General features: G+C 41.7%; 1 protein-coding gene across 1 annotated transcript; it reads right to left on the bottom strand.

Moving 5' to 3' along the window:
- Positions 1-6626: 6626 nt before the first annotated feature.
- Positions 6627-22239, bottom strand: LOC311150694 (uncharacterized protein; the record flags this gene model as incomplete). The annotated part of the gene is made up of 4 exons (XM_084188204.1): positions 6627-7123; positions 7350-7548; positions 7760-7851; positions 22149-22239. 4 exons carry the CDS (start codon positions 22237-22239, stop codon positions 6627-6629), a joined length of 879 nt encoding a protein of 292 aa, XP_084044330.1.
- Positions 22240-22495: the final 256 nt, after the last annotated feature.

The raw sequence follows: 22495 nt of genomic DNA, 5'->3' as shown, positions 1-22495 counted from the left end.
GACCTTCAGGATTTCAGTCCTTCACGGCGTAGTGTGTTACCAATTGTTTTCTTGGTGACTATGGTCCCAGCTGCCTTGAGATCATTGACAAGATCCTCCCATGTAGTTCTGGGCTGATTCCTCACCGTTCTTATGATCATTGCAACTCCACGAGCTGAGATCTTGCATGGAGCCCCAGGCCGAGGGAGATTGACAGTTCTTTTGTTTTTCTTCCGTTTGCGAATAATCACCTTCTCACCAAGCTGCTTGGCGATGGTCTTGTAGCCCATTCCAGCCTTGTGTAGGTCTACAATCTTGTCCCTGACATCCTTGGAGAGCTCTTTGGTCTTGGCCATGGTGGAGAGTTTGGAATCTGATTAATTGATTGCTTCTGTGGACAGGTGTCTTTTATACAGGTAACAAGCTGAGATTAGGAGTGCTCCTAATCTCAGCTCGTTACCTGTATAAAAGACACCTGGGAGCCAGAAATCTTTCTGATTGAGAGGGGGTCAAATACTTATTTCTCTAATTAAAATGCAAATCAATTTATAACATTTATGACATGCGTTTTTCTGGATTTTTTTGTTGTTATTCTGTCTCTCACTGTTCAAATAAACCTACCATTAAAATTATAGACTGATCATTTCTTTGTCAGTGGGCAAACGTACAAAATCAGCAGGGGATCAAATACCTTTTTCCCTCACTGTAGGTGTCATAACCAGCCATAAAATAACGCAATGTACAGTATGTCACAACAGGTGTAAATTATAACAGGTTATGTCAGCTGTTATGACATATTATGACATGGTTATGACCGTGTCATAACGTGTTATGGCGCTGGGTGTCAAGTAAGTGTTACCCACTAAATATAAAGAATAAATACATGTATTGTATATACCATATACTGTTTACAGTGAGTGTAGAAAACATTAGGAACACCTTCCTAATATTGAGTTGCACCCCCTTTTGCCCTCAGAACAGCCTAAAGTTGTCGGGGCATGGACTCTACGAGACTCTACTGGCCCATGTTAACGCCAATGCTTCCCACAGTTGGCTAGATGTCAATTGGCTGGATGTCCTTTGGCTGGTGGACCATTCTTGATACACACGGGAAACTGTTAAGTGTGAAAAACCCAGCAGCATTAAAGTTCCTGACACACTCAAACATGTATGCCTGGCACCTACTACCATACCCTGTTCAAAGGCACTTACATCTTTTGTCTTGCCCATTCACCCTCTGAATGGCACACATACACAATCCATTTCTCAATTACCTCAAGGATTAAAAATCCCGCTTTAACATCTCTCCTGTTATTCATCTACACTGATTAAAGTGGATTTAACAAGTGACATCAGTAAGGAATCATAGCTTTCACCTGGATTCACCTGGTCTGCCTATGTCATGGAAAGAGCAGGTGTGCCTAATAGTTTGTACAGTCAGTGTATACTCAGAATCCATGATGGCAGATTATTGAAGATGATTACTGTCATTTATGACAAACACATTTCTAAAACATTTGATGACATCTGCTCTGTGGTACCATTCTATGGGAATCTAGCCACCCTCTAAAGTTTGTCAGGATAAAAACATCCAAGACAAATGTGTTATGCATGGCCATCCATTACCGTTTTAGTATCATATGTAATGAATTGCATGTAGATATAGTAAACATTTGCATATGGTGATCAATTTAGAAGATTTTCACTGAATATATCGTCAGTGTTTTTTTTTTTTTACATCTCAGGTTGTGTACCAAGTAGTAATGCTTCCCCATTAAAAAGAACAATGAGAAAGGTATTGAGTTTGTAGAAAATTTCAAAATTCCAAATTAATTGAAAAAAGCATGGTAGCTAGATTGACACTGTGACCAAGGTACAGTATAGTGTTGTTGCTCACATGCACTAAAAGCTTGATTGCATTCATTTCACAATTTGATTGCAATGGAAGATATTTTCCATCGCATGACTTTGGTCATAATCATGATCATACCTTGATGAATGTTAGAGAGAATCTTCCACATACCCACACAACCTCCGTCAAGATCTTAGCACAGGCATTTGATTTTGTTAGTATTACAACTCCCCAATAAACAGTCATGAAGGACGTACAGTATACAGTATACATTCGGATGTTATTCATATGGCCGTGAATATGAATATGGCCGAAATTCTCTCAACAATGTTAACTTTGACTGCATTAGTTCCAATAGCTCTGTCTTAGTTCCAATCTCACCAATATCTCTGCCTCAGAATGTCTGACCCTCACAAGGTAAAGTGTGTAAGGGAGAGTGGGGTAAATTGAGCCATTTTTACATTCAGCATCACTCGGTCAAGGGAAATATAGTATTCTTTCTAGCAAAGATATCGACATATATGTTGTGTATCCCTGGAAATAATCAAAATTAATGTAAACATTACAGTTTTGAAAACATAGCTTGTCTATGGCACAACTACAGTTAAGCCGCCTACACATTTCTATACTGAATGAAATATGACCACTACCTTTTTAAAAACATCTTTATTTCCCAGACACAATTTAAAGTTTTTAAAGTGGTGCTCACAAGCCAAAACGGGTCCCCGTTTTTGTGTACTATGTCATCCAATTGTTTACTAGGTAATCCATTTAGAGACATATGTTACGAATTTTGCAATTGTATGATATCATACACATTTTATAATTTGTGTGATATGTTACAAATCCAATTCGTGCAATATGTTACGAATTTGTTGTGCTTAACATACCGGAGTAAATCTCCAACACAGGCTTAACACCTAACAACCACTTTGTACTTTTTTAAACACTTTTAACATTTGCCAGGCTCTGTTGTTACCTCATAAACCAGCGACATTGCCTTGCATTACGCCTAGGAGAAAACACTTAAATTTGCTCAACTTGCCATTGGCTCAACCATAGGCTCAACATACCACATGGCCATTGGCTCAACTTACCTCAAGGCAAACATTTTGACTGTATAAGCCCACACAGCTACAAGAATGCACTTTCATGCTAGGTTTAGGTCCTCACATTGAAGCTTATGGAGAACCCAACTGATATATAGAACAATCTTACAATGATCTACTTTGGTTTAGATACAAGCATCATGAAACCTCTAACACAATAAATTGGTGAAAGTTTCGACCTAAGTTGCTTATCACTATTCCATGTGGTTTCTTCCTTCACAGACTCCATGAAATTATGACCTCTTCAGAAATATGTGGTCAAAATTATTAATTTTGTGTACGGTTTCCTAGAAACAAGGATTGCTCAACTTAACCCTTTTGCTCAACTTACCCCACTCTCCCCTACTGTTCAGAAGTGTCTTTCTGAGTGTCTTTTCACCAGGCAGGCCAAAACTCCACCCCACCAAAACAGGCTTATATTTCAGGCAGTATTTTCAAACATCTATTACACTAAAAGGGCATTATCATCATTTTCACAATTTCACAGTATTATTCCAAACTCATAGTGTGGAAATATACACTGAGTGTACAAAACATTAAGGACACCTTCCTAAATTGTGCTACTAATGCACATGACGGCACAAACACGTCTCGTAAAAGTAATGATGTTTTTGTTTGGTTAGCTTTTGGAAACGTTAGCTAACGCATACAACTTTCCCTGACAACACACTTATAATAATTTTCAAATTAACTGATATCGTCGGATGGCTAGTATTCGATGTCTGCGGATGTGTTGTCTTCTAGCCAAGATATGAAATGCAATCATAATTGACTGTAGCGCATATAATGCACACACAACAGCTACTGGTGGATCCATGATGACTGAAAACACAACCGTGGGACGAATGACTGACGAATTTCCGGTCAAGGGCGGCCCATTTAAAATGAATTCATCCTTCCCTCGGCCGATGCCCTGCAAGTGTCAACTCATCAGACGTCATGATACGTCATCAGAAGTGTCCACTTAATTTGAGTGTTTGGAATGCCCACTGCCATGCAAAGGGAGGTGTCTTTAATGTTTTGTACACTCAGTGTATATAAAACACAGGAAAATCACCTTTTTGACTGCACTGGGCCTTTAAAGCGTAACGGTATGTATAAATTATTAAATAGTCCATTTCAATCTACGTTACTCAATTAATTTGGAATTTGGAAATTGGCTACAAACTCAATACCTTTCTCATTGTTATTTATAACGGGGAAGCATTACTACTTGGTACACAATAAATATAAACCTGAGATAAAAAACACTTTAGTGAACATTTTCCAAAATGATCACCATATCCAAATGTTTATATTTACTATATCTAAACGCAATTCGTTACATATGATAATAAAACACTAATGGTTGGCCCTGCATAAAATATTTGTCTTGGATTAAGTGTTTTTACCCTGACAAGGGGGTGGCTAAATTCCCATAGAATGATACCACAGAGAGCACGTCATCAAATGCTTTAGAAATTATGTGTATTTATTTGTGTGTCATAAGTTACAGTCATCATCTTCAATAAACTGTCATCATGGATTCTGAGTATATATATGGTATATACATTTATTTTGTCTTTTATATTCAGTGAAAATTGCCTAAATCTACCAGTACCTCAAAAATGTCAACTTTGACTGCATTTACACCTGACCCCTTAGTTCCAATATCTCTGCCTCAAAATGCCTGATCCGCACAAGGTAAAGTGCTTATTGTTCAGAAGTTTCTTTCTGAGTAGTAAGAGGTATTTTTGTTTGTTAAAACCGAAGCTTGACCAAAATGATGGAAATTATGCTTTTCTTGTGTACATGCCTGGCTTAAAGCTCTCTGGCCCAGAAATTCAGATTCTTACGAGGTAAAGTTTTCCTGGTCCAGTGGGGTCCCCCACAATTATCTGAGAGGGTCTACATCATCTAAAAATGGTTCTTAGTGGCGCTACAGACCACAACTGTAGCGGAACAAACCTGAATTGTAATATTTTCTGTATATTTGCATTGTTTAAAGCATAATAATTGTATGAAAAGTAACTATTAATGCATCCATTCCATAGTCTAAGTGTATATGTTTCAAAATCCACTCCATTTTATAAAGGAATTTCAGGATATGTGACCTAAATGTATCATTATATCAATTTTCACCAGATTTGACCCCTTGAATATTGCCTTAAAAATCTACATTTCACGTGACATACGGCCTAACTAGCATGTGTGACAGCCTTTAACAAGCAAATTATCTTTCAAGTACTTTTTCCAGTTTGGCTGGTCTACTGCCATGGGTTCATTTACAATAGTCTTAGGGCTGGATTCAATCTGTATCGCAGAAGTATAGCGGAAGATTATAGCTCTATTGAAATTTAAAGTCAATGTACCCGTGTTTGCGGAGACTGCATTCACGGTAAACGCTGCATATGTCGGCTCATTCAGAAATTACCTAAAATTTTTGTGCGGATCTTCCGCGATACTTCTGCGATACGGATTGAATCCAGCCCTAAATTTGCAACCTTCGCCTCTTTTTCAGCATTGATCTGAAAGATCATATGATGGTGTGATATACTGTAGGACTCCCAACTTGCAACCAAGCAGAGGTGAAGTGGCTCTGGATAAGAGCGTCTGCTAAATGACTAAAATGTAAATGTAAATGTGAAGTGAGGGTAAGGGGTGAATCTTAAAAATAATAAGGAATCCACTGTATATTTACAAATATTTTATTCCTACACAGAATAATGTAATTGTTGTACAAAAATAAAGGAAACCATTTCAATAATAATAATAATAATAATAATAATAATAATAATAATATTGACTGTAATTGCTCTGAAATACTGAAACAACAATGAAAAAACTAAACTAACCTTGTAACCTGGTTAGGTTTTCAGCCACAAGACTATTTCCTTCCTTTGTGTGAAATGAGACATACTGCAGGTTGAGTTCCTTGCCACTTGTTGTAATCTTTTTTATGTTTCAAACCCAAAATATCGAACACAATTCAAAGTCAAAGGATCCAGCAACACAAACCCCCGGGATATGTGACCATGACAATAAATATAAATCTACAGTCCATAAAAATGACCTCATATGAAACGACAATAAATAAATAACTTATCTGTAATAAATATGTTGACTATAATGCAGTAATGCAAAGAGATGCATGGCATCCATTTGGTAGAATTCAAGAGAACATTGAAAAATGCAATTATGGTACGGAAGATCCCTGTTTTGAGCTTGTCTACCTGTGGTCAAATGCAATGAGATATGGTCCTCTTTTAGACCTTTGAGTCAATATTTTAATCAGTACTCCAGGTCAGTTTTATACATATCCCAACTGCTGTGAATATTAAGATCCCACCATTTTGTGGTCACCATCTTGTTAAAAACAGATCCCAGAGACTCTCTTGCCATTCGGTCATGACAGTCTCTCATTGCAACCAAATCCACTTATCCTCAACAGAAAATTGACAACATGAAGAGGCGTGGCCTCACTGACACTACAGAATCATAGACACTACAGAATCTCCATCCTGCTTTGTACTGGGGACCAGCCCTGCTGCATATGTTTTGGAGCGACTACTTCTGCTCTCCCAGAACCCAAAGGCTCTCCCTAGACCCAGCCTCAACGACGAGTCACCATCTGTATATTCTCAGGCAGGGGTGAGTGACAGCCAGTTGCCACCCTCCCCTATTCATCCTCCTCCAGGCTGGCTCCCTCAGCCCATACACATGCAGCTGGCTGCCGACAGCGACTGGATGGTCTGCCACGTGGTGTGGGCGTCCATAAAGGACACTGGCTCGTAGCGGTCAGGCCGGCAGCAGGGGTGGGCACTGACCCGTCGGGAGGTCCTCCGCGGCAGGGACCCGTTCTCCATCAGGGCCCATAGAGCCAGGTCGTAGTTGGTCCTGGACGACTGGCAGGAGCCCACACAGAATTTGAAGAGGACGATCTCGTCCGAGTCGAAGCCCAGGCCCAAGTCCCGCACCCGCATCTCTCGTTTCTCCATCCTGCAGTCTGGGCTGCTCTGCTGGAGCCGCCTGACCTTTCCTTTGGCCTTTTTATCCCTCTCTTTCTCTTTCTTCTTCTTCTTCCTCTTCTTCTTTTTCTTGGGCGAGCCTTTTGGTTCGGCGTCTGAGGGGTCAGAGTTGCGGGGGGAACGTCCCACCCACTGGCCACTGGGGTGGTCGTCCGCTTCGTCCATCATAGAGGGGTCTGAGAGAGAGAGAGCGAGAGAGAGCAAGAGAGAGAGAGAGAGAGAGAGAGAGAGAGAGAGAACAGTGGCTTATACTCTATAATCGTGTTGCACACCCTTCTTTTACTCTTCCCTATTCATGGAGAACATCATGCTTGATTAACAAGTGCAAGGCTTAAATTTAAGGTACGGTTGAACATTTTGAAAATAAGAGATCTAAAAGGCACTTCCTGGTTCCACTCTTACCAGAGAAGCCATGCCAGGGGGAGTACGGGTCACTCTCCTCCTCTCGTTCCCCATCCACCTCAGGTAGAGTGTCTGGGAGCTGCCTCTCCCACATCCCTCCCACCAGTCCCACAGCCTGGACAGAGTCTGCCCCCAAACCAGTGCCCATATGGGCCCCCTCCACCAGGGGCAGCAGAGAGACCACCACCCACAGCACCACCTACAAAAGCGGACAATAGTTCATGGGAGATCGTCCACAGAGCAGAGAAACAACACAGCCAACAGTATGACAACTATAATAAGGAGGATGACGATGAGATGATATTGATAGGTGATGATAATAGTTGTAGATGATGATGATGGTGATTACGAAGATGATGATCATGATGGTGAAGATAATAAGTCACCTGTAAGCAGAATGAGTCACTCACCTTCCAGTTACTCAGGTGGTAAGGGGCGCCTGCTGACGGCATGGTGGTAAACCCCAGTCTGTCCCTCCTCCTTGTCCTCCATCTTGGTCCACCTGGAGGGAAAGCAGAACAAGGTCTCGCTCTGTCAATTGTCCCGATCTCAAGATCACACTCTGAAAAGAATAACATAAACTAACTGCACAACATGATGTGGCCTGCGATAACGTATCCATATTCGCCAATACTGTACAAAAACACCCTTTCAACCCTTAAACAACCCGACGTGTCACATCAATCACGTCCTCAATGAGAAGGATATGTTATTGTTACTGAGGTAAAAAGGCTAGTGTTTGCTGCCGGGTAGTGCGGCTAGTGTCGGCTTGTCTGTACATACAGCCACACAACAGCTCCTGTCCAGCGACAAAGGCTACCTTCAGTCAGATACTTGTCAAAGGCATTCTTTATTTAGGAGGAGGTAGGGCTGGTTCTGTAGAAGGGGCACCGGGGGAAACCACAGAGATGAGGAGGTGGTGATAAGGGGTGCGAGCGTCGCAGATGTTTATATACGAGGTGTACAGTGTGGCCGGTTAGCTGTATGTCAGTGGTAGCACCACACGCCTCACCCAAGGGCTGTTACTGTCAAGAACCCTAAAAGGCTCAAACACAAATTGAACTGGGGTTCAGAACATCCGCTAAAGGTCCCTGTTTCGATCACCGGTTTCGGCAAGAAATTTGAGATATAATGGTAAAGGTAAACAAACAAGTAAATAGCACTAATAGAGCACATCAGATTCACGGATAGTCTAGCGATTAAGAGCGTTGGACCAGTAGCTGAAAGGTTGCTGGTTCAAATCCTAGAGCTGACTTGGTGAAAAATTGGTCAATGTGCCCTTGAGCAAGGCACTTAACCCTAATTTCTCTTGTAAGTCGCTCTGGATAAGAGTATCTGCTGAATGACTATAATGTTGAAACCCAATGGGTGTTTGCTCCACTTAATTTGTTAAAACAGTCAAGCACCTGCTGCTAGAACAGCAGAGATTAAATTAATCAATTGAGCTCAGAAACGCAACAGAAACCAATGATTCCATCTCTCTCGCCAAAGAGATTAGTTGCCACTTATTAGTCATGGACTCATCCAGGAATAACAGAACTAAAATCACACATAATTGCGCCAGAGATTAGGCATGGATTCAGCACTACTCTCATTGAACAGCTGGGGGCTTATCTGGTCCTGTCTCAGCTCTCCATACACATCCCAGCTGAAGTGCCATGTAAGTAACACCTTAGGAAACGTTCATATGTGGAGGGATTGACTAGAAACAACTCCAGTTCTCAAGAGAATTTGATCTCTTCTAGAAATGTTAAAGCTCATACGATGAACGCAGTCAAACTTGGTTGGTTTCGACATCAACAGATGTTATGGCGAAATGAAATTCAGCTCATGAAGACCAAAAACATTGACACAACATACGGTGATGGTACAGCAAATTCTGTAAAAACGAGCATAGTCCTATATAAGATACATAAACAGTCATCTATCATCCACCAGATAGACGCGATAGCCTAGTAGCTGAACTAGAGCGGGACGTGAAGGTCCATGGTCAGGTATGTAAACTCTGCTGCTCTTGAATGTTTCTAAATACAACCCTCAGGGTACGTCCCCAGTGACACCCTATTCCCTTTATAGTGCACTACTTTAGGCCAGGGCCCATAGGACTGGTCAAAAGAAGTGCACTATGTAGGGATTAGGGTGCCATTTGGGACGCATCCTTAGTCTAAATTCCTAGACAATCATTGTGATGCTATCTTTACTCAGGATGATGGAGGACTGAGAAGATTACAGTACAAAGGTTACGATAGGGTCTGTGTATGCATCTCCGACATGCTGCAGATTACAGAAGCTTGACTATATCAATATAGTTACTGAGAAATAATACGTCAAATCAGGCCCAGGGAGAAAGCAGACATCAATCTCTTACACAATAGAACCTGAAAAGCAGAGATAAATGTGTGTGTTTGTGTGTGTGTGTGTGTGTGAGTGCGTGTGTGTGTGTACACCTGCATGTGTGTGTGCGGAGCAGAGAGACTGAGAGAGACTGCAATCCAAAACCAGGCAGCAAAGTCGCCAACTCCCTCTCACCTAACCTGATTTAAAAGCTGGCCATTAAGAGAGAGAGAGGCTAAAGGGGGTTTTCAACAGATCCCCTCTCGGTCCCTTGAGAGGCCTTGTTCTGTGTCCTTAATGCCACAGCTGGGAGCGTTTAGCCTCTTTTAGCCCTGTACGCTGGGTGTCTATGTGGGCCTGTCTGCACGGCTCAATTCACCCCACCACTCTGGAGCTGTTTACCGTCCAATGCCTCCAGCCCCTCAGGGTAGAAGGTGGAGGTGGGCTGCTGAGTCCTGAAGACCTCCAAAGCTTTGGAGCCTGTGCTCATGGTGTGTGTGTGAGGGCGGGAGAGTTGTGTGTGCGTGTATGTGTGTTTGATGTGTCTCATTGTTCTGACTGAAGGGCTTTGGTATGGTCAGCAGCCTGTTCATCTGCAAAACTGCAATAGGAGAGTCGATAGGTTGTCACCTTATATTTGTTTTGTTGGTACATTGCCCACCTATTACTTATACAGTACATTGAATTGTACATTTGTTCTGAGTAAGGTTAAGTTTGCACTGATATAGGGAGAATAATGTAAGCTCTCCTTATTAAAAACAGTTATATTAAACAATTAATAATTACATATTAATTGATATTTGTTCAGGGCTTGCACCCAAAACTAATATATGGACAAATGACATTGGTTGAACATAAACGTGTTTCACATTATCATCACCGAGTTGGGTAGCTAGCTATACGGTAACAGAGGCTTCAGAAAGGATCCACACTATTCCAGGTTTTGTTGTGTTACAGCCTGAATTTAAAATGGATTACATTTAGATTTGTTGTCACTGGCCTACACACAATACCCCATAATGAATAGCTGAAATGTCTTAAGTATTCAACCCCTTTCTTATGGCAAGCCTAAATAAGTTCAGGAGTACAGATTTGCTTAACAAATCACATAATAAGTTGCATGGACTCGCTCTGTGTGCAATAATAGCTTTTAAAATATTTTTTGAATGACTACCTCATCTCTGTACCCCACACATACAATTATCTGTAAGGTCCCTCAGTCCAGCAGTGAATTTTAAACACAGATTCAACCACAAAGACCAGGGAGGTTTTCCAATGCCTCACAAAGAAGGGCACCTATTAGTAGATTTTTTTTTTTTTAAGCGGACATTGAATATCCCTTTGAGCATGGTGAAGTTATTAATTACACTTTGGATGGTTTATCAATACACCCAGTCACTACAAAGATACAGGTGTACTTCCTAACTCAGTTGCCGGAGAGGAAGGAAACCGCTCAGGGATTTCACCATGAGGCCAATGGTAACAGTTACAGAGTTTAATGGCTGTGATAGGAGAAAACTGAGGATGGATCAACAGCATTGTAGTTACTCCACAATACTAACCTAATTGAAAGAGTGAAAATAAGGACGCTTGTACAGAATACAAAATCTTCCAAAACATGCATCCTGTTTGCAATAAGGCACTAAAGTAATGCTGCAAATAATGTGGCAAAGTAATGTCCTGAACACAAGTGTTATGTTTGGAGCAAATCATAGTGGTGGCTGCATCATGTTATAGGTATGCTTGTAATCGTTAAGGACTGGGGTGTTTTTCAGGATAAAAAACAAACTTTCCAACAGACACTGGGAGAAGAATCCACCTTTCAGCAGGACAAAAACCTAAAATACATGGCCAAATATACACTGGAGTTGCTTACCAAGATGACATTGAATGTTCCTGAGTGGCGTAGTCACAGTTTTGACTTACAGTACCAGTCAAAAGTTTGGACACACCTACTCATTCAAGGGTTTTTCTTTATTTTTGCTATTTTCTACATTGTAGAATAATAGTGAAGACATCAAAATAATAAAATAACACATATGGAATCATGTAGTAACCAAGAAAGTGTTAAACAAATCAAAATATATTTTATATTTCAGATTCTTCAAAGTAGCCACCCTTTGCCTTGATGACAGCTTTGCACACCCTTGGCATTCTCTCAACCAGCTTCATGAGGTAGTCACCTGGAATGCATTTCAATTAACAGGTGTGCCTTGTTAAAACTTAATTTGTGGATTTTTTTTCCTTCTTAATGTATTTGAGCCAATCAGTTGTGTTGTGACAAGGTAGGAGTGGTATACAGAATATAGACCTAGTTGGTAAAAGTCCATATTATGTCAAGAACAGCGCAAATAAGCAAAGAGAAACGACATTCCATCATTAGTTTAAGACATGAAGGTCAGTCAATCCGGAAAATGTCTTGAAGTGCAGTCGCAAAAACCATCAAGCGCTATGATGAAACTGGCTCTCATGAGGACTGCTGCAGAGGATAAGTTCATTAGAGTTAACAGCACCTCAGATTGCAGCCCAAATAAATGCTTCACAGAGTTCAAGTAACAGACACAACTGTTCAGAGGAGACTGCATGAATCAGGCCTTCATGGTCGAATTGCTGCAAAGAAACCACTACTAAAGGACACCAATAATAATAAGAGAATTGCTTGGGCCAAGAAACACGAGCAATGGACATTAGACCAGTGGAAATCTGTCCTTTGGTTTGATGAGTCCAAATTGGAGATTTTTGGTTCCAACCGCCGTGTCTTTGTGAGACACAGAGTAGGTGAACGGATGATCTCCGCATGTGTGGTTCCCACCGTGAAGCATGGAGGTGTGATGGTGTGGGGGTGCTTTGCTGGTGACACTGTCTGTGATTTATTTAGAATTCAAAGCATACTTAACCAGCATGGCTATCACAGCATTCTGCAGCGATACGCCATCCCATCTGGTTTGGGCTCATTTGTTTTTCAACAGGACAATGACCCAACACACCTCCAGGCTGTGTAAGGGCTATTTGACCAAGAAGGAGAGTGATGGAGTGCTGCATCAGATGACCTGGCCTCCACAATCACCTGACCTCAACCCAATTGAGATGGTTTGGGATGAGTCGGACCGCAGTGTGAAGGAAAAGCAGCCAACAAATCCTCAGCATATGTGGGAACTCCTTCAAGACTGTTGGAAAAGCATTCCTCATGAAGCTGGTTGAGAGAATGCCAAGAGTGTGCAAAGCTGTCATCAAGGCAAAGGGTGGCTACTTTGAAGAATCTCAAATATAAAATATAATTTGATTTGTTTAACGCTTTTTTGGTTACTACATGATTCCATGTGTTATTTCATAGTTTTGATGTCTTCACTATTATTCTACAATGTAGAAAATAGTAAAAATAAAGACAACCCCTTGAATGAGTAGGTGTGTCCAAACTTTTGACTGGTACTGTACATCTACTTGAACATCTATGTCAAGACCTGAAAATGGTTGTCTAGCAATGATCAACAACCAGTTTGACAGAGCTGAAAAGAATAGTTGTCAAATGTTGCACAATCCAGGTGTGGAAAGCTCATAGAGACTTACCCAGAAAGACTCACAGCTGTAATCGCTGCCAAAGGTACTTCTACAAGGTATTGACTCAGGGGTGTGAATACTTATATAAATGAGATATTTCTGTATTTCATTTTCAATAAATTTGCAAAAAAATCTAAAAACATGTTTTCACTTTGTCATTATGGGGTATTGTGTGTAGATGGGTGAGATTTTATTTTATTTTAATACATTTTGAATTCAGGCTATAACAACAAAATGTGGAATAAGTCAAGCGGTATGAATACTTTCTGAAGGCACTGTACATCATTCTGTATTATCCCTCTGTGAAAGCTCTCATAGAAGTGTAGAGCAAGCTAGGCTGGCTTCTGTGTTCTGTCTCACTTTAAAGGGGAAGTTCGGGATTTTACAAATTAAAGTTGAACTCCAGTCTCCTTTCACCTCATTTATCACTTCATTTACTTAACAAAAGGCATATCTCAATAAGTGGTCCAGGTATCCTCATGGCATCGCACAAGTGTGTGTGTGTGGGGGGGTGGGGGGTGGGGGGGCTTTCTTATTTTGTTCTCTATTGCTCCTCTATTATTCCCGCAAGCAAGGGAACAATTACTGTACATTACTGTATTTTTATGTGAGATGTTGTTTTTCAACAGGAAAAGATAGAAAAAGTGTTAGATGGTTCCTTACTCTGAAAGTAGTCTGTGGGCCAGGAGAAATTAGCTAACGCTGGCTAAAGTTTAGGTTTGTCGTGGCTGCAAGAAAATTGAACCATGGATTACAGTTTCTCCTGGCCGATAAACTACTTACAAGGTGAGGAACCATCTAACATCAAGTTGTAAAATCTTGAACTTCCCCTTTAACAGCCCACATCCCATCTCTCCAGAAGAGAACCCTCTCCTATAATGATTCCCCATTTGAGGTGTTCTATCCGCCAGCTCTACCCGTCACAGACAGAGCCCTGCCGCATGGGGGTAGGGAAAGGACCTCACTAAACTACTGCCGCAATAAAAGACACCTGGGGAGAAAGAGGAGAAGAGGAGATGCAGAGTACTAGCCACCGCCGCTGGGTCCTTGCCTGATCATTACCAGACACACTTTTATATGGGGGGTACACAAACTCCCATAACACCTACGATTATATACTGTCCACGGCAAACGTGTTCCCTATTCCTTCTGGTTCCTGTGCAAACCTGTTCTGATATGTACAGTTCACGTCCAGTCAGAACAGACTATTTGTATGTCTGGCGGTTTGCTACATGTTTGTTTGCTTTTCAGTTTTTAGACTGTGCTGGTAGCAAACCCACAAACTCCACACAGTCTTGTACTTGTATGTCTTTACGTGTTAAAGTGTCGGGTTTGGGTTCGATTCCCCCCTACTACTCTGACCACACTGATTGCACTGCTGCGCCAGATGTGCCCTTCTAACTGCTGCTAGACTAGACTACAGTCAGCAGCGACAGAACCAGAGGGTCTGAATACGCTGCATAATCCCCTAATCCCTTCCAGGCTGGAGAGGAGAAGAGGTAATTGCTCGTTAGTGCCAGTTTCCACTCTTTAGCCGAGCTGTCACCGGTGGAAAACCCACAGAACGCTGCCAAAATGAGAAACAGATAGCTGGAGATGTTTGCGGCTCGGATAACCCTAGTCAGAAACGGCAATCAGAAGGTGTGGACACTTCCCTGGGCAGGCTATCCCTGAAGGAGATGCTAGCTAGAGTATCTGGATGGATGATGTCAGTGGGTTTCTTGCACTGAAGAGTTGCTTGAGAGTCTTCTACTGAAGACTGGGACAGTCTTGGGGGTTGTTTCTCAGGTGTATCACAAAAAGATACTGATACACAATAGAATAGCCATTACAGATCAAAGACAGGCTAATAAAATAGTACTAATCTGTGCTTCCGATCATACTAAGAGATCATACAAACGTGCTTAGTCAAGCTGAACAAGCCCAGCCTGGTCCAAGATCTGTTTGCGCTGTCTTGCCAACTCCTATGGTCAGTGTCATGCCACATTCATTGTCATGCTAGGCATTGACAAGACAGCACAAGCAGATCTGGGATTAGGATATACCAGTGCAGGGTCATTGTTAAGATGAGAGATCGAGGGCCAATATCAGTGTTTAGCTCATAGTTGCTCTGGATAGGAGAGAGGAAGCGGTACAATTGAACCTCAATCAGTCCTTAAGGGTAGACAGAGTAAGCTGGGTGCAATCAGTGGTGCTGGTCGGAACCAAACAAAGTGGTTGCTTGGTGATAAAACTTTAACCTAAGGGCCGAATCCTAACTTGAGATATGTGCACTTAACTTGGACTTTCTCATAAATCATGCATTGATGTCAATGGAAGATCTGTGCAAAAACCTGGGTTCCGCACACAGATCTCAAGATAGAATTCAGGTCTAAGTGAGCAGTGATTTACCTCCATGGCCCCAAGGTTAGCATCTTCTCTTTAACACCGTGGAGGAGAGCTCTAGAAAGGTCCAGAGAAACCCAGGTAATGTTGTTTTTACTGGGAAACCAAGTGTTTGAAGTAGCATGGGCGGATTAGTACCCTCAACCTCAGGCCTAAACCCCTGGCCCTCTCATAGATGCTGTGGAGAGGGTAATCAGACTCTCCAGCCTCTAATTATAGGGAACAGGGTCCAGGGGTGGGAGTTAGAATGTATCCTCCAGAAGGACATTAGCCCCACCCCTAACCTTAACCTCAATGGGACTAAGCCACGCCCACTGTTCTGATTGGTTCTTTGGTCAGTTTGCTTGGCTCTATAGAGTACCACAGTATGAGTCTTAATACCCATAAAACCTAGTGGTCAAACAGGGAAATTGTTCCAATCATTTTTCCACCATTCATATTTCATATTCATAGGGGATTTTAGAAACACTTAAAATAAGGGCTTTGTTTTGTGTAGGCTTACCCTGGCATGACGTTTTGATAACCGTGTAAATCTCTCTCTGTATTTACCCCCCAAAAATGAAATGCTAATTAGCTGCTAGTGTGGCTATCATACAGAACTACAAATGCCTTGATGATCTGGACAAGACTGCCGAATCGAGGCAAAGGTAAGAATCTCTGGATTAACTATCTAATGTTAACTACATTTAGTAATGAATAAATTGGCTAAATTTACTTAAATATACAATTCTGTGAACTCTCTTGGGCAAGTTTTAAATTTACACAATACCTGTTAGCAAAGGTGTCAGCTAAAGATGACGTGCAGCAGCTTGCAGGGATTTGTAGTCTTGCATGTTGTCCTACTTTAATGGTAATTAGCATTTTCGAATCTGACTATATTGACAAAAGTAATGTGGTCCGAGAGAGATTTACACAGTTATCAAAACGTCACGCCAGGGTAAGCCTACACAAAACACAGCCCTTATTTTAAGTGTTTCTAAAATCCCCTATGGGAGAAATTAATGCTGGAAAAACGATTGGAACCATTTCCCTGTTGGGTATTATGACACCTCCACTGTGGGGCTCTATTCTAACTGAAAGAAATTTACTATTGTGGGGGTTTTCCATGTGAAAAGCAATGTCTGCCTTTCTTTCTACTAAGTCGGCCACTGGGCCATTGGAAAGTTCAATTGATTTGAACTTTGTGCTTTGTGTGAATGGAAACAACTGTCTTTACAGACAGTTTTCTGGAGATATCTCATCGCAACCAATTATGGCCTACAACTTCATTTGAGCAAGACACTGCATGTAACGGTTCTGCCTTTGTTTCTTGCTAGCACACTTCCTTGTCCCTATAAGATCCCACATTCCAAGCTGATTAATGCAGTTTAAGAGGGAGTCACAGAAAAAGAACACTTGGGTGAACCTCACCTTAAATGGGAACACATTAAGTTGTGTTATGGCAGCGATATTTCAGATGACAGGTTTTGTGAGCGCTACAATCTGCTGGAGTCACATCAGCAGGCAAGAGTGGGAGAGTGAGAACTGGAGAGAGAGAAAGGGAGAGAGAGAAAGGAGGAAAATATTGGAGACAATATATAGAGAGAAAACTGAAAAGCAAAAACATAATTGTCCTCAATATGTCGTCTTCTCTTTTTAAATTACACACACGCACGTTTGTTTTACTATCCTTGTGGGGACCAAACAATTGATTCTCATTCAAAATCATATTTTCCCTTAACCTAACCCTGACCTTAACCTTAACCCTAACCCTAACCCTAAACCTAAACCCTAACCTCAAAACCCTAACCCTAATTCTAACCCCAACCCTAAACCTGGTGACCGGCGAAATGTCCCTAATTGTCCTTGTTTTACTATCCTTGTGAGGACTTCCCCCCCACACACACAACCTAACCCCCCAACCCTACCCGACCAAACCTCTTCTCCTCAACATCCCATGTCTCATTTCTTCTAATTAAGTTCAGTGTGGTCTAGACCCAGGGAAAGCTGGCCATTAGTGCGTCTGGATGAACAAATGCCCTGCAAAGCGTTTCCGTGTCGCCCGCTTGTCTTGAGCCCCAGACGGGCTCTAGTAATGACCTGCTGGCCCGGTAGTTCAAAGCAGCCCATGACACCATGATGAATGAAGCTGACCTGGCAATTTCGGAAGAATACAGCTTATTGTATCAAAAAAGTGCTCGCAGCCACAAACACTGCAGTGCAAACACTGCTAGTTAACATTCTTCTGAATTCAAGAGCAAATTTGTGAGAGTGAGATCTTGCGATAAAAACAGGAGTTTTGCTCCGTGTTTCATCAGTGTTTTGAACTGTGGTAACTATCGCTTTGTTCTAAATTGAAGACTGTTTGAAGAGCCAAAGTGCTCGACAACAAATCAGCAACAGACATTAAGTGCAATAACACAGGTATAATACGGGTATACTTAGCAGTATGTCTCAACTGCAAGAAAGTAACACAAAAATGGCGAGCGTTGAAAAAAAATAGAAATTCCTTTTGGTCAAATCATGCCCCCTTCACTTTACCCCAGAAGACGTATTGTAGCTCAGTGAGTTCGTTAAACAATTCCAGATTGAGGTAGGTTGCCCTGTGGCACTCCAGGTTGCATAACCAATCTCTCTCATTACTTACACACTCTCACAGACAAGGCAAGCCATTCTACATAGAAATCTATTACAGTGGATTTATAGAGTATAGACCTTACAGAAATTCTGAATTCAAAATTGATTAAATGTATTATTTTTCTCACGCATCTACACATAATACCTCATAATGACAAAGTGAAAACATGTTTTTAGAAATGTTTGCAAATGTATTGAAAATGAAATACACTATATACAAAAGTATGCGGACACCCCTTCAAATTAGTGGATTCGGTTATTTCAGCCACACCCGTTGCTGACAGGTAAAATAAAATCGAGCACACAGCCATACAATCTCCATAGACCAAACATTGGCAGTAGAATGGCCTTACTGAAGAGTTCAGTGACTTTCAACGTGGCGCCGTCATAGGATGCCACCTTTCCAACAAGTCAGTTTGTCAGATTTCTGCCCTGGTAGAGCTGCCCCGGTCAACTGTAAGTTATGTTATTGTGAAGTGAAAATGTCTAGGAGCAATAACGACTCAGCCGCGAAGTGGTAGGCCACATAAGCTCACAAAACGGGTCCGCCGAGTGCTGAAGCGCGTAAAAATCGTCTGTCCTCGGTTGCAACACTCACTACCTAGTTCCAAACTGCCTCTGGAAGCAACATCAGCACAAGAACTGTTCGTCGGCAGCTTCATGAAATGGGTTTCCATGGCCAAGCAGCCACACACAAGCCTAATGTCACCATGCGCAATACCAAGCGTCGGCTGGAGTGGTGTAAAGCTCGACGCCATTGGACTCTGGAGCAGTGGAAACGCGTTCTCTGGAGTGATGAATTACATTTCACCATCTGGCAGTCTGACGGACGAATCTGGGTTTGGCGGATGCCAGGAGAACGCTACCTGCTCCAACCGAATCTGGGTTTGGTGGATGCCAGGAGAACGCTACCTGCCCCAATGCATAGTGCCAACTGTAACGTTTGGTGGAGGGGGAATAATGGTCTGGGGTTGTTTTTCATGGCCAGGCCCCTTAGTTCCAGTGAAGGGAAATCTTTACGCTACAGCATACAATGACATTCTAGACGATTCTGTGCTTCCAACTTAGTGGTAACCGTTTAACGATTACAAGCATACCCATAGTATGACGCAGCCACCACTATGCTTGAAAATATGGAGAGTGGTTACATTACTCAGTAATGTGTCGTATTAGATTTGCCCCAAACATAACACTTTGTATTCAGGACAAAAAGTTAATTGCTTTGCCACATTTTTTGCAGTATTACTTTAGTGCCATGTTGCAAACAGGATGCATGTTTTGGAATATTTGTATTCTGTATAAGCTTCGTTCTTTTCACTCTGTCAATTAGGTTACTATTGTGGAGTAACTACAATGTTGTTGATCCATCCTCAGTTTTCTCCAATCACAGCCATTAAACTGTAACTGTTTTTAAAATCACCATTGGCCTCATGGTGAAATCCCTCATGGTTTCCTTCCTCTCCGGCAACTGAGGAAGGACGTCTGTATCTTTGTAGTGACTGGGTGTATTGATACACCATCCAAAGTGTAATTATTAACTTCACCATGCTCAAAGGGATATTTTTTGGGAAAACCTCCCTGGTCTTTGTGGTTGAATCTGTGAAATTCACTGCTTGACTGAGGGACCTTACAGATAATTGTATGTGTGGGGTATAGAGATTAGGTAGTCATTCAAAAATCATGTTAAACACTATTATTGCACACAGAGTGAGTCCATTCAACTTGTTATGTGACTTGTTAAGGACATTTTTACTCCTGAACTTATTTAGGCGTGCCATAACAAAGGGGTTGAATACGTTTGACTCAAGACATTTGAGCTTTTCATTTTTAATTAATTTGAGCAAAAAAATTGAAAAACATAATTCCACTTTGACATTATGGGATATTGTGTGTAGGCCAGTGACCAAGAAAATCTCAATTTAATACAACAAAATGTGGAAAAAGTAAATGGGTGTGAATACTTTCTGAAGGCACTGCACATTTTCAAATGATCTAATACTTGCTTACCACTAGGGGGAGGGAGTAGAACTTTAATAACACTTGAGCTTAGTTACTTGCAGGAAATAAGAAATATAAAACATGTTGATGCATTTAACGTTGTCATGGAACCAACTGCCTATCAGAGTCAATACAGATGGATGTTAACATGCAACAATGGAAGAGAAGAGAAGATGAAATGAGAGCATATAGTGAAATACACCTCCAAACCAAACAGCACCATCTCATTCCCATAAAGTACAAGCTTGTTTAAACAGACCATGCAGGCCACACAGAGGGTGGTTGTAGTAAAAGGGAAAAAGAGTGTCCAGTTGATCTGATCCCTAACCGGCCTGCAGACCTCCATGACCTTTGACCCGGGAAAGTGGAACCAGTGAAAGGACCACGGGAGAACGTGAGATACCTCAGGTACCACAGATCTCATGCTCTCTCTCAAACACACACACACACACACACACACAAAGTGAGTCAACTCACACACATAATACTACCTGGGAGTGAAATAGCAAAGTAAATGGACAGTCCTAAATCAACTCAATCTATCTATTTAGTGTCTCACTTCACACATGCACGCACAAACATTGTTTGCGTGTAAAAGCAGAGACCTTCCTATTGGAGGTTGGACAATATCATCTTTGTGCTCTTTTTGCTGATTCCTGGTTTGCTTTCTGCAACCCGTATCAATACTGGTGGATTGACATTGCCCGTGTTTCATTCTGTGGGGCCTTGATTTCCCTACAGACTACAGAGTAGCTAACAGTGTGAGCCACCTTGAGTTTGAAATTCGGCTTCAAACTCATACAATTGGCCCCAGTTCCCTGACCTCCCCATTCTACACTGTGCTGCTGGGATGCTGGATGTCCAGTAAGTGCCTGACGAAACACTGAGACTAAAACTGCCACTGCATCAGCCTTCCCATTAGAGGTGAGTATAAAGTCAACTAAAAAAACAGACTAATAGGTAGCATAGCGGTTAGAGCGTTGGGCCAGTAACTGAAAGGTCACTGGATTGAATCCCTGAGCTGACAATGTGAAAAATCTGGCGATGTGGCCTTGAGCAAGCACTTAATCCTAATTGCTTCTGTAAGTCGCTCCGGATAAGAGTGTCTACTAAATGACTAAAAATTTCTCTAGCACCTGGGAGGCAATGGACATCAGGAGAAATGGACACGCTGGTGTGAGTGAGGTAGTATGCATGCTTTGAGGGGGGTACACACTGAACATTAGCACGTGTGTGAACAACGCTTTGATATTCTGATTGCAGCCCACCCTTGGAAAGGGTCACACACTGAGACTTCCTGGCTGCCACTGTTTCCTCAGAGTAAGAGATTACCAGGGAATTGGCACAAGAACAGGTCAAGGATAACCTATATTGTAGGGGCAGGTTCAATTTACACACAGAATACGCTTTTTAGAACTGATTTGAATCAGAAAGGTTAAAAAGGCTGTATTATTAATATAAAGATAGTGCTCAATCAGTTTACAGAGCCACAATCAGTTTGAGGCATAACAGATAAACATTTATGACAAAAATACTCCCAATAGGTCTGCATAAAAAATCTGGTGACTCAACAAGTCAGGCCAGAACAGGTGGCAGGTGTGAGCAAAGAGAGTTTTACATGACAAAAGCAGCTAATGTGAAAAGAAAGCCTTTGACATCAAACCAGCCATTTAATTGTTGGCATAGCAAACATTAAGAGAAGGGTAATGACTAATGACAGGTAAGGACTGTGGCTTTCATAGCAGCCATGTACCATTATTACGCGTAAGTAAACGAATAGGAATTGAAACAATATAACCAAAATCACAGTTTTAAATGAATTACATACCTCATGTAGTCTAAATTCATTATTTCCTACTCAAAGAAATATATATTTTTTGTAGAATTCAAATGAAAATTGTGCGTTACCGACTATCCCATGCGTATTAGTCCAGTCTGAGCGCACGCCGGAGTGGTCAGACCCTTTTCCCCAGCGTGCTCCTGGTCGGCTGTGGAGCATGTCTTGGCGGTGAAAATCCACACAATGATGTCCTTTAAATGCACATAATTCTCAAGCGTCCAACTTTTCAGGTTATCTCCTTTGCCTGAAGTGAACAAAAAAAAAACGATTCAAAGGCTTTGGTTTCAGGAGAGCGCGAAAGGCGCCTCCCTTTATGCGGCCAAGCCTTTCTCTTCTCCTCTCCCCCAAATCCTTTCAGTTTCACCCTGCATAGGAACAGAATGTGTAAATATCATTCTAATTTCATAAAAAGTTA

This window comes from Coregonus lavaretus (genome assembly GCF_964263955.1).
Source record: "Coregonus lavaretus genome assembly, chromosome: 23".
NCBI classification, from domain to species: Eukaryota; Metazoa; Chordata; class Actinopteri; order Salmoniformes; family Salmonidae; genus Coregonus; species Coregonus lavaretus.
Note: the sequence above shows the minus strand (reverse complement) of the source record. Positions and strands in the feature narration are given on the sequence as shown.